Below are 20,150 nucleotides of genomic sequence, written 5' to 3' on the forward strand. Positions count from 1 at the left end.
TAATCTGCTTAAAACATGGGTTCAGGATCTGGGACTAGAAATCTCCACAGAAACGTGGAATGATATCTGGGAAAATGCTAGAAGAATTACTATTTGTAACAGAACCCAGGCTATCCAGCTGAAGATACTTCATAGGGTCCATATAGCACCGGTTCGATTGGCAAAATTTAAGGCAGGAGCATCTCCAATGTGTCCTAAATGCAAAATAGAGGTGGGCACTCTTGTACATTGCTTATGGACCTGTCATAAGATCTGTAGATATTGGACTAAAGTAGCAAGTATCCTGACAGAAATTTTAGGAACGGAAATTAAAGTGGACTCTGTATCTCTCCTCTTGGGCTTTTCGAACTTTCCCTCCCTGGACATGTACAGGAAGAGACTATTTTCTATTTTTTCTTTCTGTGCAAGGAAAAATATTTTGGTGAACTGGGTGGCTGAGGGCCCCCCTGGACTTTCAAATTGGCACAGATTAATTATGGAATGTATTCCCCTTGACCTCCTTACAAATATGGTGCACCGAAAGACCGAATTATTTTATAAAATATGGCAGCCCTTCTTGAATTACATAAATACAGATATTTCGGCTATCCTAACAAGGGCTTTTATTTAATTGAGATTACAAACCTGGCTGGTCCGGGGCCCCTTAGGAGAGGAATCCCGCACGAATACGGGTTTTATAACATTTGATGTTAACACATTCCGAGCATGTAAGAGACTTAAATATACACTCTGGTTAGTTGTAGGTTAGATTAATAGACAGTTGAGTTTTGTTTTCTTTTCTTTTTTGGTATTTTTTCTTTTGTTAAATTTTGGCTATTGTGTATTTGATTTAATTGTATATCAATGTTTGTATTTGAGAGTTTTGTTTATTTTTGTAAACTTGTAAAAATGTTAAATCTCTAATAAAAATATCTATAAAAAAAAGAAGAAATTTAAAAGCATTTTGACACGTTTCACACCATCAAATCTGGAATTCACTATTGCACAATTTCCTTGACAGCTTGCCAGATATCAGAAATGGCAACCTGGAAGCCACATAATGACTACTTACCATTTTAAACAAAGCCCTATTATCACTCACTTTATTAAAAATGTATATGCCTCCTGTTCGAGCATTATGGCATTAAGTTTATCAACACCCACTGTACTTACTTTCCATATATTTCCTGCTTTCAAACTAAGTTCCCTCCGCAGTTATTAAGATCTCTGATTCGATTTAAATCATGTCACCTTCCAAAACTTACCTAACTTCATCAGAATTGTGGAAGATCTGAAAAGACCATTTCTACAAGTGTTCTGGCCATACAAAACATCACTGTATGGGATCGCGACCTTCTCCCTTATCTTGTGCCATTAAAAAATTGCCAATGCCTTGAATGGGAGTGGTAATCCCAGATTTGGGTAAATTGTGTAATAGTTAAAGCCACCATTTTTTACTCCTGCCCCGGGACCAGAAAATCCAATGACCCGACCCATCTCCACAATGTCAGAAGGACACTTATTGAAAACTCACTGGCTTCAGGATAAGAAAGTAAAAGAGAAATGTAGACAAAAGAGATACTAAAACTGAAAGCTTAGCATTCAGGCTTCTAGCATATACAGGTACATGCTAATCAGTCTTACCTGAACAAAGTTGTTTTGTAAGATTTCTCGCTGTGAAACTGAAAAATATCATAAGCAACTTTATGATTGTGATATCAGCCCTCAATAATTAAAACAAATCTTCAAAATATTACATTTTTTAAAAATCATTTGTTCTAGCATTCCTTTTTCCTTCCTATCATTTTATTCTTTATACTATTATTTTGTTTGTATAAATTTTACAACATAAGCTATCCTACTTACATGAGCCTTTTTCTAACTTCATGACATCTCTGCAAATGTTTCTTTGGGCTCTCTTTTTTTCAGTTAATATAAAAAATGAGGACAACTTTAAAAATTGATTTTATAAAAACAAACTCCAAAAATAGGCAAAATCTGAAGTTAGATCTCACTATATTAGAGTAGGCATCTCTGTCACCTTCTTGTTCAATAAGAACTAATAGAAATTATTGTTGGCTGAGCGCATTTATTGACAGCACTAGAAAACTGGACCTGAATGAACAAACATGTTTATTATTTACAAGGAGTTTACTCGGGACTTTACTAGCTCAGTTGGCTGTCTGGTTTACAATACACTCAATACAGTTTGAGGTTACCATGAGGATTCTCCTTCTCAAATCTCCCCTTGCCTGAGCTGTGGTGATCTTCAGATTAAACCACACCACTTGACTCTCTCAAATGAGAGAGCAGCACTATGGTCTGGCGAGACTATGGTTACTTTACATTGATCCATGAGTGATTTGACCAAAACAGCTGATGGTTTCCTTCCTTGGAATACCAATTACAAATCCTAAATTCATATTATAATTTTTATTTATAGGTCATTCTTGATCATCTTTTAAATGTGTATACACAGTTCTTTAAGAACTTTTATATGACTTGATTTTCAAATTCAGTTCATACACAGGATGTATTAATTAATTGAATTAATAGGGTTTTACTGTACAGCAATAATATTTTGATCCATTTGTATAATTATTGACCTTATAGGACGGCTGCTGTCCTCTCTTACCCAGATCAGAGAAGGTATTTCTGATGCCATTATTACAATGGGAGCTGTGGAAATCCTTTGTACACACCTATATGCTGAGAGGGAACAGGTAGGTAAAGAACAAACAGAAGTTATAAACCTTATGAATATGCCTTTGCATGCATCAACATGTTATAACTATTTAGTTCGTTGTTCATGTGTTGAAGAATATAACTTACACTTTTAGAAATTAAGATTTTAACTGCAGAAAAAGCAACCCTGAAATAAGTATAGTTAAAATAAATTTAAAGACTATAACACTTAAAATGTTTACTTTAAGAGTTAACAGCTAGAAAGTTAAGATCATAACCAGGAGGTGGGCTTATTTGGTCAAAGTACTGTTGATACATTGTTTGCAGCATTGCTGTAAGCGAGGTTCAGAGAGATATTTGTGTTTTATGAGTGAAAGCAAAATTAGTTTAAAGGCATGTGGTAAACTCTGAAATTGTAAAATCACTTTTTTCCCACCAGATCAAAGAAGGAATTTTAACTGAAAGATAATAAAATTAGGGGTATGTTTCAGGATGTGCCAAAGCATACTACAGTGTAATGGAGAAGGAATCATAGAATCCCTAAAATGTGGAAAGAGGATAATTGGCCCATTGAGTTCACACCAACCCTGCAAGCAGCATCCCACCCAATCCCAGCCCCCTACCTTATCCCCAGAACCCATGTCTAATACATTTAACCTGCACATCCGTAGACACTACGGTCAACCTATCATGGCCAATCGACCTAACTTGCACATCTTTGGATGGATGAAGCTTGGAGACTTCACTGGTTTCAATGTACCTGCGTGTTTGCTCTGATAGTTGCAGCTTGGGCTTGGTGCATGTACTTCACAGATCACTAAGAGAAGACAGCCAGAGTAAATGACAGTTAGCAGTCCTGTGCAGTAAACAGAAAAGCTAATTTCATAATTTGTTGCATGAAATGCAAGTAGGGCTTAATCTTGGATTTCCTGAGCGAAAAGAAGCTGAAAGATTGAAACAAATTTGAAGCAGTGGAAAAATAATACAGAGGATTTCAAAGTATTGTGACAATAGAAAGCAATAATGAGTTAAAGTCTTAATTCTCAGAATAGCTTTTACCAATAATGTGGTATACTTTCAAGTGGCCCTGACAAATGTAAATAATTCTAAGATATTAAGTATGAGAATTGTTGAGGCAAATAAGAAGGAAGACAGAGTGCATCAAACAAATCATTATAAACCATATAATTAATAGTATTTGTTTTGTTTAAGTATTTTCTGTGTAATTACATCTGTAATTGTTTAAAAATGTGAAATTGTGTGATATAGTAAGGGGTGTTTGGATTTCCCTTTAAATGTTAAGGGTACATAACCAGATCATAATACTTCTTAAAAGTTAGAAAGGATAATGAGCAACATGATATCCTTCAAGTCATAGGGCTAATGCTTTATGGAATAATGGTGTATGGTAAAACCCTATATTTGAAGTTCTTTTCCAATGCTAAAGATGGCACTGTTGCCTCGACTGAGCCAAGTTCCATGAAAAGATTGGATAATTAGTGCATAAGTACAGATAACTACTACGCAACACCTCCACATCTGGTTCTGCTAAGTTCAAGTTTTTTAAAAGTTAATTTACATCTATTAAGTTATGTTTCTACTGATTTAACAACAACAAAGTGAAGTGTGTGGGAATACTTTTCACTTGCACAGATGGGTGCAATTGCAATAATGCTCAAAAAACCCAACATCACAGAAGACAAATGAGTCACTTTGATTAGCACTCATCACTTTAAAATCGATCATCTCAGTACCTGTAAATTGTGATACAGTAACCTCAAGATGCACTGTAATAATTTTCCAGGTTGTTTTTGACATCACCTCCTAATCTCACAATATCCACCACCTAAGACAAGGGCAGCAGTTTCACTGCCTTCCAAATCAAACATCATTCAAATTATACAACATTGAATGTTTATTGCTATTTCTTCATTGTCATTGCATCAAAACCTAGGAACCCCAATCCTAACCATATTGTTGAACTAACTTTACTACATTGATGAAAAGCTCAAGTACTTGGCTTACCAACACTTTCCCAAGGCAAACAGGGATGGATACTAAATGTCAGCAAACTACCAATGTCCATATCCTGAGAATTACTTTCTTATAAATACTAAAAGCTATCAATTCTGCAGTCAAAAATTAAAGGGATTAGAAATAGAAAATATAAGAAAAATTAAGGACACGCAGTATCTGTGGAGAGGGTAACATCGTGAATGTTTCAGGTCAGTGGCCTTTCATTAGAACTAGGAAATGTTAGCAATGTAATAGGCAAGTGAAAGAAGGCACAATGGGAAAGGAATAATAACCGTCAAGGTGACATTTCTGTTCCTTACCAAAATAATTGTGCATTTGAAAGCTGCTGGCCAGTCAGGGGCTAGCAATTTTCATGACCCTGAAGCATCAGCACAAGCAATGGCCAAGCCAAGACTGCAATAAGAATGAGAGAAAGGCATCCAGCATTGAAACTGGAATGAAAAGCAAGTCCAGTGACTTTATGGAGTGAGGGTGGCAGGGAAGCATCGTTGAAAATGCTAAGGGGGAAAGTTATGCGAGTAGGAAGTTTTGTACCTTAGAAAAGAGCCTCTAAGGGCCATGGAATCTCCATCTAGGAGATTCCATGACCGGAAATCTAAGGCTTACTAGTTTTACTGGATAGTCTAGTACTTGATATGGACCTCTGTCACCACAAGTGATTGGCAGCATGGTGAGGCTCTTAAGTGGACCGCAATGTTTCCCCTGCCACAGGTAAAATTGCAGCAGGGACAGGTAAGTGCCAACAATGGCATACTGGCATGACAGACAATTCAATTACCCCCCACCATCGCACCTAAAGAGGAGCCTATATTTCCAGCCAAGTAAAGAAACAAAGACGGGATGTGGGGAGCGTGGTGGGGGAGTTCGAAAGCAGGTGTAAATAGCGTAATGCTGAATAGCTGCCACTGGAAAGCAAAAACAAAATGAAAACGACTTAAAACCAAAACCTGCAAATTAAACTGAAAGAAAAATGGGACTAAAGGGTACAGTCTGAAATAAATAGTCATAATGTTGAGTGCAGAAAACTGTAAAGTATCAAATTGAAAGGGGAGGTTCTGTTTGTTGCGTGAGTATAAATTGAGCTTTGGTTGGAATATTGCAGACCTAGGGCAGAAAGAGAGAGTTAGACATTACAGGACCATTAACATGGCAAACCACCAAAATCTGGGGGTCTCACCAGCAGAATGAGTGGAAATATTCCACAAATGAGACACTCAACCTACTTTTAATATCCTCAGAGTAAAGTTGATCAGATTTTGAGCAGCGAGTACAGCATACAGAATTGAAAAAAGCACATGTAAATCACTGAAATAACTCCACAGAGGTCAGTATCCCATTACCAAGAAACCCTTTATTTACATGTGGAGAGTCCTTGACATTGATACAGCTGCTCCAGAGCCAGCTTTCAGAGTAAACAGAATCTCTGACATGCCTGTTTTTTTTTCTGGAAAACACCCGGGTGGCCAGTGACAAACACTGCCCTTCACATCAAGGGACAGTGCTGTGTGATCAAAACAGTGAAGACGAGGGTAGGGACTAAATCAAAATAGAGTTGGAGGGAGAAATGATGCACTCCACTCCCTGCGGCGCCCACCTCTCCCTGAACAACTCCAGGGTGTTGGTGGACACCGCATGCTCCTTCTCCAAGGACACCCGTGCCCTAACGTAGCCGCGGAAGAGGGGCAGGCAGTCGGCCATAACGACCCCCTCCATGGCCCGCTGCCTCGACCTGTTGATGGCCAGTTTGGCCAGGCCCAGGAGCAGACCCACGAGGAGATCTTCAGACCTGCCCTTTGCCTGTTTTTCTCTTTTTTACACAAAGTGCACGAATCTTTATTCAAATTCCCACTCCTGTTTACATTTTTTTTTCTTTTTTTTTTAAATTCTTTTTTTCTTCCCTTTAACCCCCACACTACCACCTAACTGCGGTAGTGCTTATTTTTTTTCCCCCAGCACCCATGGTGTGTGTGTGCAGGTGTGAGACAGAGTGGAAGACACAAAGTGCACAAATCTTTATTCAAATTCCCACTCCTGTTTATATTTTTTTTTCTTTTTTCAAATTCCCACTCCTGTTTATTTTTATTTTTTTTTTCTTCTTATTTTATCCCCAGCACCCATGGTGCGTGTGTGCAGGTGTGAGACAGAGTGGAAGACACAAAGTGCACAAATCTTTATTCAAATTCCCACTCCTGTTTATATTTTTTTTTCTTTTTTCTTAGTGGAAGACACAAAGTGCACCAATCTTTATTCAATTTCCACCACCAGGAAGATAGGAAAACACCCGGGTGGCCAGTGACAAGCACTGCCCTTCACATCAAAGGGCAGTGCTGTGTGATCAAAACAGTGAAGGGGAGGGTAGGGACTAAATCAAAATAGAATTGGAGGGAGAAATGATGCACTCCACTCCCTGCGGCGCCCACCTCTCCCTGAACAACTCCAGGGTGTTGGTCGACACCGCGTGCTCCTTCTCCAAGGACACCCGGGCCCTAACGTAGCCGCGGAAGAGGGGCAGGCAGTCGGCCATAACGACCCCCTCCACGGCCCGCTGCCTCGACCTGTTGATGGCCAGTTTGGCCAGGCCCAGGAGCAGACCCACGAGGAGATCTTCAGACCTGCCCTATGCCTGTTTTTCTCCATCAGTCAGGGCTCCCTAACTGGACCAGATTAAAATTACCAATCAGGGAACACATATTCCATGAGGTCCACCTGCTTGACCTCATTATAATCATGACAATTATTGTTTCACCTGGAAGAATATCTATTGGCCATGGACTGTCAGGAGAGAGGAGGTTTAAAGGCAAATAGTGTATTGCATCCCCTGCACTTGCATGGAAAGGGGAGGGGATATTGAGATATTTAAAGAATGACCACAATGAATGGACTATTCAGAATGTTGGAAAGGAAATGGCAATGCACTGAAGGTGCCACAAAATATGGCAGAGCTCTGATGCAAGGTAATCAGATTGAAATATTCTCTCTCCACTTATGCTACCTGGTTACTGAGTAGTTCTAGCACTTCATTCCTTTTCTTTATTGTCACTGCTTTATTGTTCTTTTGAAAAGAACAGTTGTTGGTGTTGTCACAAAAACAGAAATTGCTTGATAAATTCAACAGATCTGGTTGCATTTGTGGAGAGAAAATGTTTTAGGTCCAATTACCCTTTTCAGAACTGTTGAATTGAAAAGATCTCTCAATTTGTGGGAAATGATGGTAATGTCAGTAGCAAGACAATGGTGAAAAGCTTAACATAGTTTGAACAATACAATTCTTCCTTATATTTATATATATTCATTACTTTAAAAAAAATTGAAGTAGTAATCAATAATTTTTCTTAATTATTTATTCCACTATATTTAGAGCAGAGAGAAAACCACTCATGTTGTGAGCTGCATACTTTTACTACTTTTACTAATGGAGCCCATTCTGATAGGAAGCTCCCGATCACACCCCAATGAAGTCAATCAAAGACTTAGACTTCTGTTCTTCCACTTAAATATAAAACGACTAACCAGATTTCATCCTGTCAAGAGATTCACAAGAAAAGCCAGCTAGAAAAATGTATAATGTAAATAATGTTTTAAGGGTGCAATTGAAGCGTTCAGTGAAAAGCTAGTGTACAATGCACAAAAGTAGCCAGATAATACAGATTCCAGTAATAGAATATTTAAAGAAGTCAGTAGATCCAAGGTTTGAAAAAAATCATTTTAATCTACACCATTTTATCTCATTTTGATGAATATTAACATAAAAATCAATAAAATAATTGGCTGTTTTCAGGTTCGTGATTCTTGTGCTACAGCCTTGGGATACCTAAGTTTTAATCGAACTGGTCATCGTCACCTGCTCAAGGAGTGCAGGAATCAGCCAGAACTATTTGACCTTTTAATAGCTAACATATGCAAAGATGGCAAAATCAGTAAGGAATTTACAGATGAATTCAAGCTGCAAAAACTACTTGGCCTGCCTATAGAGAGGTAAGAAAACATAATAGTGAGAAAACATCTTACAAATTCTACAAATGGTCTTTAATATATTTTAACTAACTTCAGTGATCTTAAAATGAAGTGTTTTTCTTTGTTTTTAAATCAGACTGGAATTAAGCGAAGGCCATCTGTCTGTGGTTCAACCAGAACAGAAAGGTAAATAAATAGAATCTATGAATTCAGTAGCAATTTCAATAAGGTAATACTTGTTGAAATGATAAGAAACAAATTCAGAACCACGCATTGGTTAGAGCGCAAAAGGAGAATCATTCAGTCTGGCATTTCTATGCTGGCTCTGATAGAACATAGAATATAGAACGTTACAGCACAGTACAGGCCCTTCGGCCCTCAATGTTGCTCCAGTTTGTGAAACCAATCTGATGCCCATCTAACTTACACTATTCCATTAACCTCCATATGTTTATCAAATGACCATTTAAATGCCCTTAAAGTTGGCGAGTCTACTACTGTTGCAGGCAGGGTGTTCTACGCTCTTACTACTCTGAATAAAGAACCTACCTCTGATATCTGTTCTATATCTATCTCCCATCAATTTAAAGCTATGTTCCCTCATGCTAGCCATCACCATCTGAGGAAAAAGGCTCTCACTGTCCATCCTATCTAATCCTCTGATTATCTTGTAGGTCTCTATTAAGTAACCTCTCAACCTTCTTCTCTCTAACAAAAACAGCCTTAAGTCCCTCAGTCTTTCCTCATAAGAGCTTCCCTCCACACCGAGCAACATCCTGGTAAATCTCCTCTGCACCCTTTACAATGCTCCCGCATCCTTCCTATAATGCAGTGACCAGAACTGTAGGCAATACTCCAAGTGCGGCCACACCAGAGTTTTGTACAGCTGCAACATGACCGCAAAGCTCCGAAACTCAATCCCTCGACCAATAAAACTTAACACACCGCATGCCTTCTTAACCAGCCTATCAACCTTGGTAGCAACTTTCAGAGATCTAATGCACATGGACACCAAGATCTCTCTGGTCATCCACACTATCAAGTATCTTACTATTAGCCCAGTACTCTGTATTCCTGTTACTCCTGCCAAAGTGAATCACCTCACACTTTTCCATATTAAACTCCATTTACCACCTCTCAGCCCAGTCCTGCAGCTTATCCATGTTCCACTGTAATCTGCAACATCCTTTGGCACTGTCCACAACTCCACTGACCTTGGTGTCATTCGCAGGTTTACTAGCCCATCCTTCCATGCCCTCATCCAGGTCATTTATAAAAATGACAATCAGTAGTGGCCCCAAAACAGATCCTTGCGGTATACCACTAGTAATTAAACTCCAGGATGAATATTTCCCATCAACTACCATCTTCTTACAGCTAGCCAATTTCTGATCCAAACCGCCAAATCACTTTCAATCCCATGCCTCCATATTTTTTGCAACAGCTTACCATGGGGAACCTTATCAAATGCTTTTCTGAAATTCATATACACCACACCAACTGTTTTACCCTCATCCACCTGTTTTGTCACCTTCTCAAAGAATTCAGTAAGGTTTGTGAAGCACAACCTACCCTTCAAAAAACTGTGTTGACTATCCCTAATCAACTTAATCCTATTGAGATGATTATAAATCCTATCTCTTAGAATCCTTTCCAACATTTTACCCTCTTGTATACCTCGATTGAATCTGTCTCTACCACCTCAGGCAATGGGTTCCAGATCCTAACCAATTGCTGCAAAAAGATGTTTTTGTCACACCATCATTACCTTATTTCTACACTTTCTTGATTTTTCCCACAAGGGAACAATTTCACCCCATCCGGATACATCGTGATTTTAAAGACCTCTGTCAAGTTTCATCTCAACCATTTCCTCCCAAGCAATACAATCCCAGCTTCTCCAGTTTATCTGCATAACTGAATTTCTTCATCCTTGGAACCTTGTCCTAAATATTTCTGAACTTACCTTTGTATCCTTCTTAAAATATGGCACCTAAAACTGGACACACAACTCCAGTTGACAGTTTATCTGCATCTTATATAAGTTAAACATGATTTCCTTGCTTTTGTACTTAGTGCCCCATTAATAAATTCCTCTTCATTTTAATTTTTGTATCTTTTGTCATTCAGGGAACTCTGGATTTGTTTTCCATACTTCTCCCCTTAGTGGGAATAAACCTTTACTTTGCCTAATCTGTCACTTCTTTAAAAATAGCCCATTGTTTAGTTACAGTGTTGCCTGTCAGTCTTTGATTCCAATTCTTACCCCTTTTGAAGTTGGATTTTGCCTTGTCCTTTTCCATAGCCAACTCTAATCTTTTTTGATACTGGGAAATTTATAAATTATATTAACATAGTTGTAATGAAATGTTAACCCAAATTTCCATCTGGATTTTTTGGTGGATATAAATTTCTCATAGCACTTTTCAAAGAAGAACAAAAAACAAAATTACTGATTGTTTTTTCTCACTTCTAATACAGGGAGAATTACTCTCTTTGCCTAAGCAAAAACTTATCTTCTTTTACATAATATACCATATAATTGCAAGTTTGTCATTAAAATATTAAATGACTTGATTAATTTGAACTTTTCCTTTAATCATAGTGAGATTAAAAACAGCCAGTTGTCCTCAGGAACAGAAGAAAACAATGACTTCAAGGTTAAAATCTGCTCCCAAATAAAAAGTCTAGGACTTAACTTCAGAAGAAAATATAATTTGCTGGTTCTGCAACAAAACAAGCCTTCAAATGAAATGAAATGAAAAGCATTCAAATAAATCTATCACACAATTTGTTCTTGTTCTGGAATCTAAACAGAATGTCAAACTTGTTTCAGTTTACTCAGTGGCAAAGTTCATAAAAAGCTTTCAGCATATTTCCATTTTCCAATCTAAGATGATGCTGGTTAATGATAGCATATTGTTATCGGTTTTCTTACAATATTATGTTACAACCTTTTTTGCCAATTAAAGTACTCAACCTCAAACTTTTCTATTATGTTTCTTTGGTAATTGATAGTGCCTGGAATACCAAGGTAACAGCATGTATCAGAATCTCAACACCGTGGCAACAAAATCTGGCTCTGTAGCTGCAAAGGTGCCTGTGCCTCTGGTACACTAATGGGGCCATAGTTGCAATTCCTCTTGGACTATGTCAAAACTTGGAATTGGAGCAGTTGGAACTGCAAGAGGAAGCTAGGCACAAAGGGTGGAAGAGATTTATCCTTACTGATGGCCCTCCATTCAGGGTCTTCAGGAAGTACTTCTTCTGCCTCCCTGCCTCAGTGAGGATCATGTTTCATCATGAAGTTGGCAGATAAACTTTGCTACATCATGCAATGCAATCACAAAACGGAATGAGAATTAAGGGAGTGATTTCTAAATTTCTTTGACAGAATATCTTTTCAGAAAGGAGAAAGTGACATTAGCAACATTTTACTATCTACTGCCCATCAACTCATCAAAGAGGTGGCAGAGGTCCTGTCAAGTAAAGGGAACTTCTTCATCTTCTCCTTTACTAAAGCAGGAGGAGCCATCACATGGCTATGACAGTTAACAGGATACCAATTCATGCAGAGTGCAGTATATTGCACACATCTGAACCAGTAGGGTCCAAATGTCAATGAATAGGGTGCAACACAACCACAAGGGTTACCATTCTTTTTAAATGTTGTTGACCTGAAACTATGTCGAAAGATCCTGTTGGTGATTGCTCACCAACTTATCAGCAGCAAGGATGCATTTCATTCTGCATTGGTTCACAGCAAAGTTCTGCTGAGTATAGGGGTACCAGCTCTACACCTGGCCATGATTCTCCTGCAAGGCACTTTATCCCACTCCACAGTTACCCCTAAGATTCTGTACATTGCTATGGCACTTTTCATTGCAAGCCCATGAAATGCAATACCTGTTCTTTCACTTGTTCTCTTCTTCAGTGTTCCAGGAAGCTCAGCACAAGCTTTAGGAACAGCACTTTAATTTTTAACTGGGCATTCAGTCTTCTGCACTCAGCATCAAGTTCAACAATTTTAGATCATGATCTCTACTTAATCTTGTCTTAGGGTCATAGAGATTTACAGAATGGAAACAGACCCTTTGGTCCAACTCATCCATGCCAACCAGATGTCCTAACCTAATCTAGTCCCATTTGCCAGCACTTGGCCCATATCCCTCTAAACCCTTCCTATTCATATACCCATCCTGATACCTTTATGAGGTTTTATTTTTCTTCTGTCTCTTATTTTTACTGGGTTTGTTCCTGCCTTGTTTCTTTCTATCCCTTGCATTCAGATGTCTGCTGTGCAGCCATTTATGCCACATTTGGACACAGACTTTATTTCATTACCACTCTCTTTAGCTATTGCACTGAAGAATTTTTACATTGTTTAATTTTTTCTGCCCTCCACTTATCTTATTCTTACTGTCTCTCTGCCTTTCTACTGCCTTAAACCTCTTACATTTCTAAGCATTCTTCAATGCTGGTGAAGCAGCAGCTCAACCTGAAATATTAAATCCATTCCATAGATGCTGTCTGAACTCCTGAATATTTTCAGCTTTTTTTTTGATTTCACACTTCCAGCGTTCATTATATTTTAATTTTGCAACTTACTCATGCCCAGTAACTATGCACACCCTCAGCTCCAGTAAATGCTGCAGAATCGATCACTACTATTCGAAGTGTTGAGGTAGACTGCTGCCATCAATCCTCCTTTACACGCTTTTAAAAGAAAATTAATGGTTTGGTGGGGCACCGTGACAAAAAAAGTCAAGAAATGTATGGAAACTTACAAGTGAAACTAACCAGAATTAAATCAGGTTGTTATTACCCGGGTGATGATTCACCCCAGACTATGTGGGGATTCCCATTCTATACTGGGAATTTGATTAACAGTGGCAGAGGAAGAACCACTACTGGGTCATTATGAGAAAATTTACACCTTAACAAGATGTAGTTTATTCCGTGATGCCAATAGGCACAAGTTACACAGACCGAGTTATGAGGTCTAACTAGCCAAACAGGAGACACTGATGACACATCTGTCCCCATTGGGAGCTCAGGCCTAAGTCCTCTTGTCCATCACCTTAGCCTATATGAAATCATCAGATTGATGGGAAGTTCAATACAGTCTCAAACATTAACTCTTTCAGAGTCATTACCTTATGTAACATCAGTACCTGAATAGTGACAGCAAGTATCAGTCAAGTAACAGTGCTTCTGCATTAAAGCCAGGCATTGCTCTTAAGCTTCACTTTGTAAAAGCTTGGGCAGCACGGTGGCACAGTGGTTAGTATATTGCCTCACAGCGCCAGAGACCTGGGTTCAATTCCCGCCTCAGGCTACTGACTGTGTGGAGTTTGCACGTTCTCCCCGTGTTTGCGTGGGTTTCCTCCGGGTGCTCCGGTTTCCTCCCACAGTCCAAAAATGTGCAGGTTAGGTGGATTGTTAGGTGAAGGGGTAAAATGTAGGGGAATGGGTTTGGGTGGGTTGCACATCGACGGGTTGGTGTGGACTTGTTGGGCCGAAGGGCCTGTTTCCACACTGTAAGTAATCTAATCTAAAAAAAAAGTGACTGTGATGTGAGAAACAAATATTACACAGCAAGTAGTTAAGGTCTGGAATGCACTGCCAGGAGTTGTGGTTGAGGCAGGTTCAATTGATGCATTCAAAAGGCCATTAGATGATTATTTAAATACAAACAACATTTAGGGTGTTAGGGAAATGACAGGAAAATGGCAGTAGTGATAATGCCTATTCAGAGGTGTAATGCAGAGATGATGGGCTGAATGGCTGCCCTTATGTAACAATTCAATGATTCTGTAAATTGATGAGATTGTGGTTTTGGAAAATGCTCTCAATTAAATTTTGGCGAGGTTCTGCAACACATTTTGGATATGAGCTGCACTGCTGCCACTGCGTGCTGGTACTAGGGCAAATGAATGTCTAAGGTGACAGATACCAATCAAGTAAATGCTTTCTCCTGGATGGCGTCAAACCAGTTGAGTTTCATTGGATGTGCACTCATTTCTGTAAGTGGAGAATATTCCATCACATGCCCAACTTGTGATGTCTTGATGTTGGACAGGTTATTGGGTGTTTGGAAGTAAGTTACTCATGACAGAAGTCCCAGTCTCTAACCTGCTCATGTTGACACAATATGTACATGGCTGGCCTTGTTAATTTTTTGGTCAGTGGTAACCCCAAGGATATGTTCAAAGATTCATCAATAGATATAGTTATTTAATGTGAAGAGGAGGTTGTTATATTCTCATGTTGGAGATGGTGGTTGTCTTGCATTTATGTGGAGCAAGTATTGCTTTTGCACTTATCAGCCTGAGCCTGAAATTTGGTATGAATCTTATATTGTTAGGAAGAACATTAATAAGGCAATTGAAGTAGTTGGACTGAGGATATCCTAGGGTAAAGCTGATTGACCTCCATATTCTAAGGCTACCAACATTCCTAGAAAGGTCAGGTGTCTACCAGGTTTGCCAATTCCAGCTGGGTGTATTTTCCTGGTAGCTACCAAAAGCAATTGGAATTTTTCAATGCAATAATTCTGTGATTCCAATCAGTTTCTGGCAGCCCACAGTCCACTTGAACTAAACAGTGATGATTGTATTTGTAGGCAGCATATATGCAGGCACAACAATATGTTAATGTAGGTTAAGTTACCAGAGTCCCAGAGGACTGAAGGTCACTACGCCACATAAGGGGTGATGTTGAGAAAGTAGGACCTCCATGATAACCTCAGTCAATGCAAGGATTGAACACATGCTGTTGGTGTCACTCTGCATTGCATCCAGGTGTCCAGCCAATTGAGCTAACAGATCCCTGTGACAAAGAACAAAATTGACAATACAGCATTCACTCGGTGTGCTCACAAATGATGCAGCTGCCACTGCCTGCTTTTAGTTAGGTGCAAACTGGTGCTGAGCCTCAACCTCAGAAGAAACCAAGAGAATGAAGGAACCAGGAGTTTAAAGTGAAAAGCAATTAAATGCAACTGTTTGAAATTTCACAAGCCTCTCCAGATTGGAAAATTCACATCGTCATCTATACAACATGCTTGCAAAGAAAGCTTGACACATAACTCCCTAACTGAAAGAGAGTCTTGGGATGCCAAGACTGAAGGAAAGTGCTGCCTGGAATTCTCTCTGTGAAAATACACAGCCAGGACAAACATTCACCAGAAAGTACCCCAACTTTTTTTTAAATTCATGTGCAATTTTTAAAAAAGAGAAGTAAAAATATCAATAGCGAAGAAACAATGGTTGACTATTTGTGTTAAGTTCTTCATTAAGCACTTTCCCCTGCGTATTCCTGAGACATGTCAAACATCCATAAAATCTTGTTACCAGCTTTTGACGATGATACTTCCTAGAATGCATCCAGATGGAGATGGCAACCCTACCATGAGCTACAGCCATCTTCATTTGTGCTAGGTATGGTTCCAGAAGTGGGGTTTTCTCACTGATTGTCATTGATTTTATTAAACTGTGCAGGCAGCTCATCAAATTAAAGCTCATTAAGGAAACATTTGTTCACTAAGTTAGGTTAAAATTGAAACTGACATAATGCTTATGAGACCAAAATGCTTTTATGCCACTTTTAGGGTAAAAAGCATGACATTTCAACAATACAATTAATTGCAAGCTCCTTATTTTCTTTGACTTTTTTCCAACTCTCTTCCTGGAGCACCAACTCATGCTGGGCACAGTTCCGAAGGCCTTACTGAAGTTGCCAATCACAATTAATTGTGGTTGAACCAGTTCTTAAAAAACATTCTTATTCCAGCATTGGTTGGTAATCAGGAATGACAACTTGTCCCCTTTGCTCTTAGCCAAGTCAGCAGATTGGGTGGTATAATGCTGTACTAAACAGTAATCCAACATAACTTGAGAACTAAATCTGTAATCTAATGGTCTGTCTGATTTACTACTACATTAAAATCTGTTTTAACTCAGTACAACTTTAAGAAATTATATTCTACACTTTCAATTTTTGAGCAAAGCTAATTAGTTCATAAGAATTATTTCACAGTATTTGTGATTTGCTAATAGTCCCTTTCATAATCCTTAATTTTCAATAGGGTAATGGAACAACTACCAAAATAGCAAATACATGAAACAAGGATATACTAAATTTGAATGATGCACAATCTATCCAAACAAAAATCTACTAATTGGAGATGTTTATGGAGAGCACTTCTCACATCACCTCAAAAAGGTAGTATCATAGTGCCTTGCTCCTTCTTTAGTTGTCACCATTGACAGCTAATAGGACAAATTGGGTCCAACCTTCAGGTCTTCAACAAACAAGTTAGTGATGAGTTTCTCTATCTCCTTTCTATGAAAAACATATGAGAAAGAGTAAGCCATTGATTCATTAAATCTACCCAACAATTTTCTTAGCCAGAGCAGGACTTAGTTTATCGAGTCCTCACCAGAACAGAGAAAACCACTTGGTTTTCACTCGGCACCACTAATGAAATTGGGGTTTGCAACTGTACCTCTATGAATTATCATTCTCTGGCACAGAGTGCTGAAATCTCATCCATAGCTTGGAATATGATTTGAAATGCAATGTTTAGTTAACTATGTTTTTACAGGAATCAGAAAAGAACACATTTTGAAAATTTCTTAACTTAAAACCAAAGGATGACAATTTAAATGTCACTATTTAGAGCAAATCTGTTTGTAATAATGTTTGTACAATACAGAAAATATTGTTTGTATTTTATCTTCTTTGTGTGGAAAAAAATGAAGTTAGTTTATTTCAATCTATAAGTTGCATTTGAGTTTCACATCTAAATTGCATTAAAAATGGTGCAATTTTAAAAAAAACATGTTTTATTGGGAAGTTATAAGCATTCACAAGCAGTATTTTAATTGCTTGAATGAAACAAGTTTGTTTTACAAAGTAACAGAAAACCAAGGGAAAAAAAAAGATCCTTATCATTTGAAATGAACATTACCTCTTTAATGTTTAAATTCAGTGCTCTCAACATACACCAGCTGCTATATAATATGATGTACTTTATTGGCATATGGCACATCTAAAAATAAATCGCTGGCAATTGATCTGCTTGCAGATCACTCCAGAAAAACTCTATGAACAGAACATGAAAGCAATAATGATATGCATGGTTATCTTCTTAATTTTTCCTATATCAATTATCCCTCTTGTCAACATACTGTAGTAATAATAGCATATCTCACATATTAATACATAATACACCACCTGGGTTTTTTTATCCATTCCATCTGAATTTAGGTGAAAGAGAAGATCATTGAAAAAGCAGCTGAAGATATATGAGCCTAGGATACAACTTTGAGGAACTTTGGCAGCGATGTCTTGGAGTTACAATTATTGGTCACTAGCAATGACAATCATGGTTTATGTGCTGGGTATGGCCTCAGCAGTGGAGTCTATTTTCCAATTCCCATTGACCTTAATAAATCTGTTTAGACAGCTCGTGAAAGTAAAGTTCATTAAGAGACTGTTTATTCACTAAACCAGGCTCCATTGAAACAGACATGATGATTTTTAAGTTAAGAAGCCGTTATGTCAGTTTTAGGGTAAAAAGCATTATATTTTAAACAATACAATTAATTATGAGCTTCTTGCATTCTTTGACTTTTATCCAACTTTCTTCCCAGAGCACTAACTCTTGCTGGGGCACAGTTCCAAAGGCCTCACACAGTCACCAATCACAGTGAAGGGTAGACCTGTTCTCAAGCAACATGCACATTTTCAATGTTGGATGATAATCAGAAATGACAACCTGTTCCCTTTGCTCTTTGACAGGGCAGTGCTCACTATACAAGATTGGGTGGTACAACGCTGTGCTGGCTAAAGCCCAATAACTAGGCACAGCATGAAAATAAAATCTGTAATCTCCGGAGCTACTTGGTACTATATTAGTCCTTGTTTGTATTCAGTACACATTTAAGGAGAGCTGTTTTGCACTTTAAATTACTGAGTGTATTTTTTTTGATCAGTTAGTTTCATTTATATTATATATAAATATTTTTGAGAGATTGGTTTTCAAACTAGTGGTGTATGGATGCTGGTTACTTTTATGAAGGGTTAACAAATAACTAGGTCAGTCAGTCAGTCAGTCATTGTTTCTGGAAATGACTTTATCTGGTATGTTTCAGGGAGCATGGAACCCTGGGTGTTAACAGAAGATGGTTTATATTGTGCTGGGATTATGATCAATAGCACAAACATTAAGAGTGATTAGCTTGTTTTTGGTTTAGAATAATCAAGGATTATTTTTTCTTAGGAAACAAAGGGATTGAAAGATTATGATCTTTTTTTAAGGAAATCTAACTGGAATCAGAAGCACAATATAGAGCTGAATATTCCCAGTCAAGATTAGAGAGGTGCTGGAAAAGCACAGTGGGTCAGGAAGCATCGAAGGAGCAGGAAAATCGTTGTTTCGGGCAGGAGCCCTTCATCAGGAATGAGGCTGGGACTCTCAGGGGTAGAGAGATCAACATGAGGGGTGGGGCTGGGGAGAAGGTAGTAGAGAATGCAATAGGTGGATGGAGGAAGGAGTAAAGATGATTGGTTAGAGAGGAGGGTGGAGTGGATAGGTGGGAAGGAAGATTGACAGGTGGAACGGGTCATGAGGATGGTGCTGAGCTGGAAGTCTGGAACTGGGGTAAGGTATTGGGAGGGGAAATGAGGAAACTGGTGAAGTCCACATTGATGCCCTAGGGTTGAAGGGTTCCGAGGCGGAAGATGAGGCCTTCTTCCTTCAGGCGTTGGGTCGTGAGGGAGTGGCGTGGAGGAGGCCCAGGACCTGCATGTCGTCGGCAGAGTGGGAGGGGGAGTTAAAATGTTTGGCCACAGGGCGGTGGGGTTGATTGCTGCTGGTATCCCGGAGATGTTCCGTGAAGCGCTCTGCAAGAAGGCATCCAGTCTCCCCAGTGTAAAGGAGATTGTATCGGGAGCAACAGATGCAATAAACGACATTTGTGGAAGTGCAGGTGAAACTTTGAAGGATGTGGAAGGCTCCTTTGGGGCCTTGGATTCCCAGGTCTAGAATATCATGTGTGGTGGTGAGCTAGTTGGGAAAATATGGAGTGTGCAAATGAGATTCTTGATTCTAATTAGAAGAAAGATGTATTTGCATGAGTCTATATCTAATTAGTACCTAATGTTGCTTCAAATATATGCTATTTCCTAGTCTAGTGTGCACTGGAAAGAAAATCAGATGTCTATAATTCTCATCATGAAAGTCAGAGAGGATACTGGTGGCTTCAGCTCACCCTTTCCTTCTCTGGATCTCCATCTTGATAGCAATCTCCAACATCTCAGGTTATGCTCCATGGGTAGTGACCGCCTGCACCCCTATCCACCATTCTCACAACATCACTGTAGCATATGTTTGACTCACTTAGAATACACTTCTCCACTTCTATGCTGCATTTTGGAGTGCGCAATCACCTTGCGTTGTATTTCTGGAATATTTTGTGCACTTGGAC

General features: G+C 38.8%; 1 protein-coding gene across 1 annotated transcript in view; it reads left to right on the forward strand.

The window, feature by feature from the left end:
• Nucleotides 1-11,624, forward strand: part of ankar (ankyrin and armadillo repeat containing) — a 160,119-nt gene extending 148,495 nt beyond the window's left edge. The window contains exons 21-24 of the mRNA XM_043694464.1: nt 2,593-2,702; nt 8,480-8,676; nt 8,792-8,841; nt 11,261-11,624. Coding sequence (XP_043550399.1) covers nt 2,593-2,702; nt 8,480-8,676; nt 8,792-8,841; nt 11,261-11,337 — 434 coding nt within the window. The 3' untranslated portion in view covers nt 11,338-11,624. The remainder of the gene's footprint in view (nt 1-2,592; nt 2,703-8,479; nt 8,677-8,791; nt 8,842-11,260) is intronic.
• Nucleotides 11,625-20,150: the final 8,526 nt, after the last annotated feature.

This window comes from Chiloscyllium plagiosum, chromosome 7 (assembly GCF_004010195.1).
Source record: "Chiloscyllium plagiosum isolate BGI_BamShark_2017 chromosome 7, ASM401019v2, whole genome shotgun sequence".
In the NCBI taxonomy this organism is placed as follows: Eukaryota; Metazoa; Chordata; class Chondrichthyes; order Orectolobiformes; family Hemiscylliidae; genus Chiloscyllium; species Chiloscyllium plagiosum.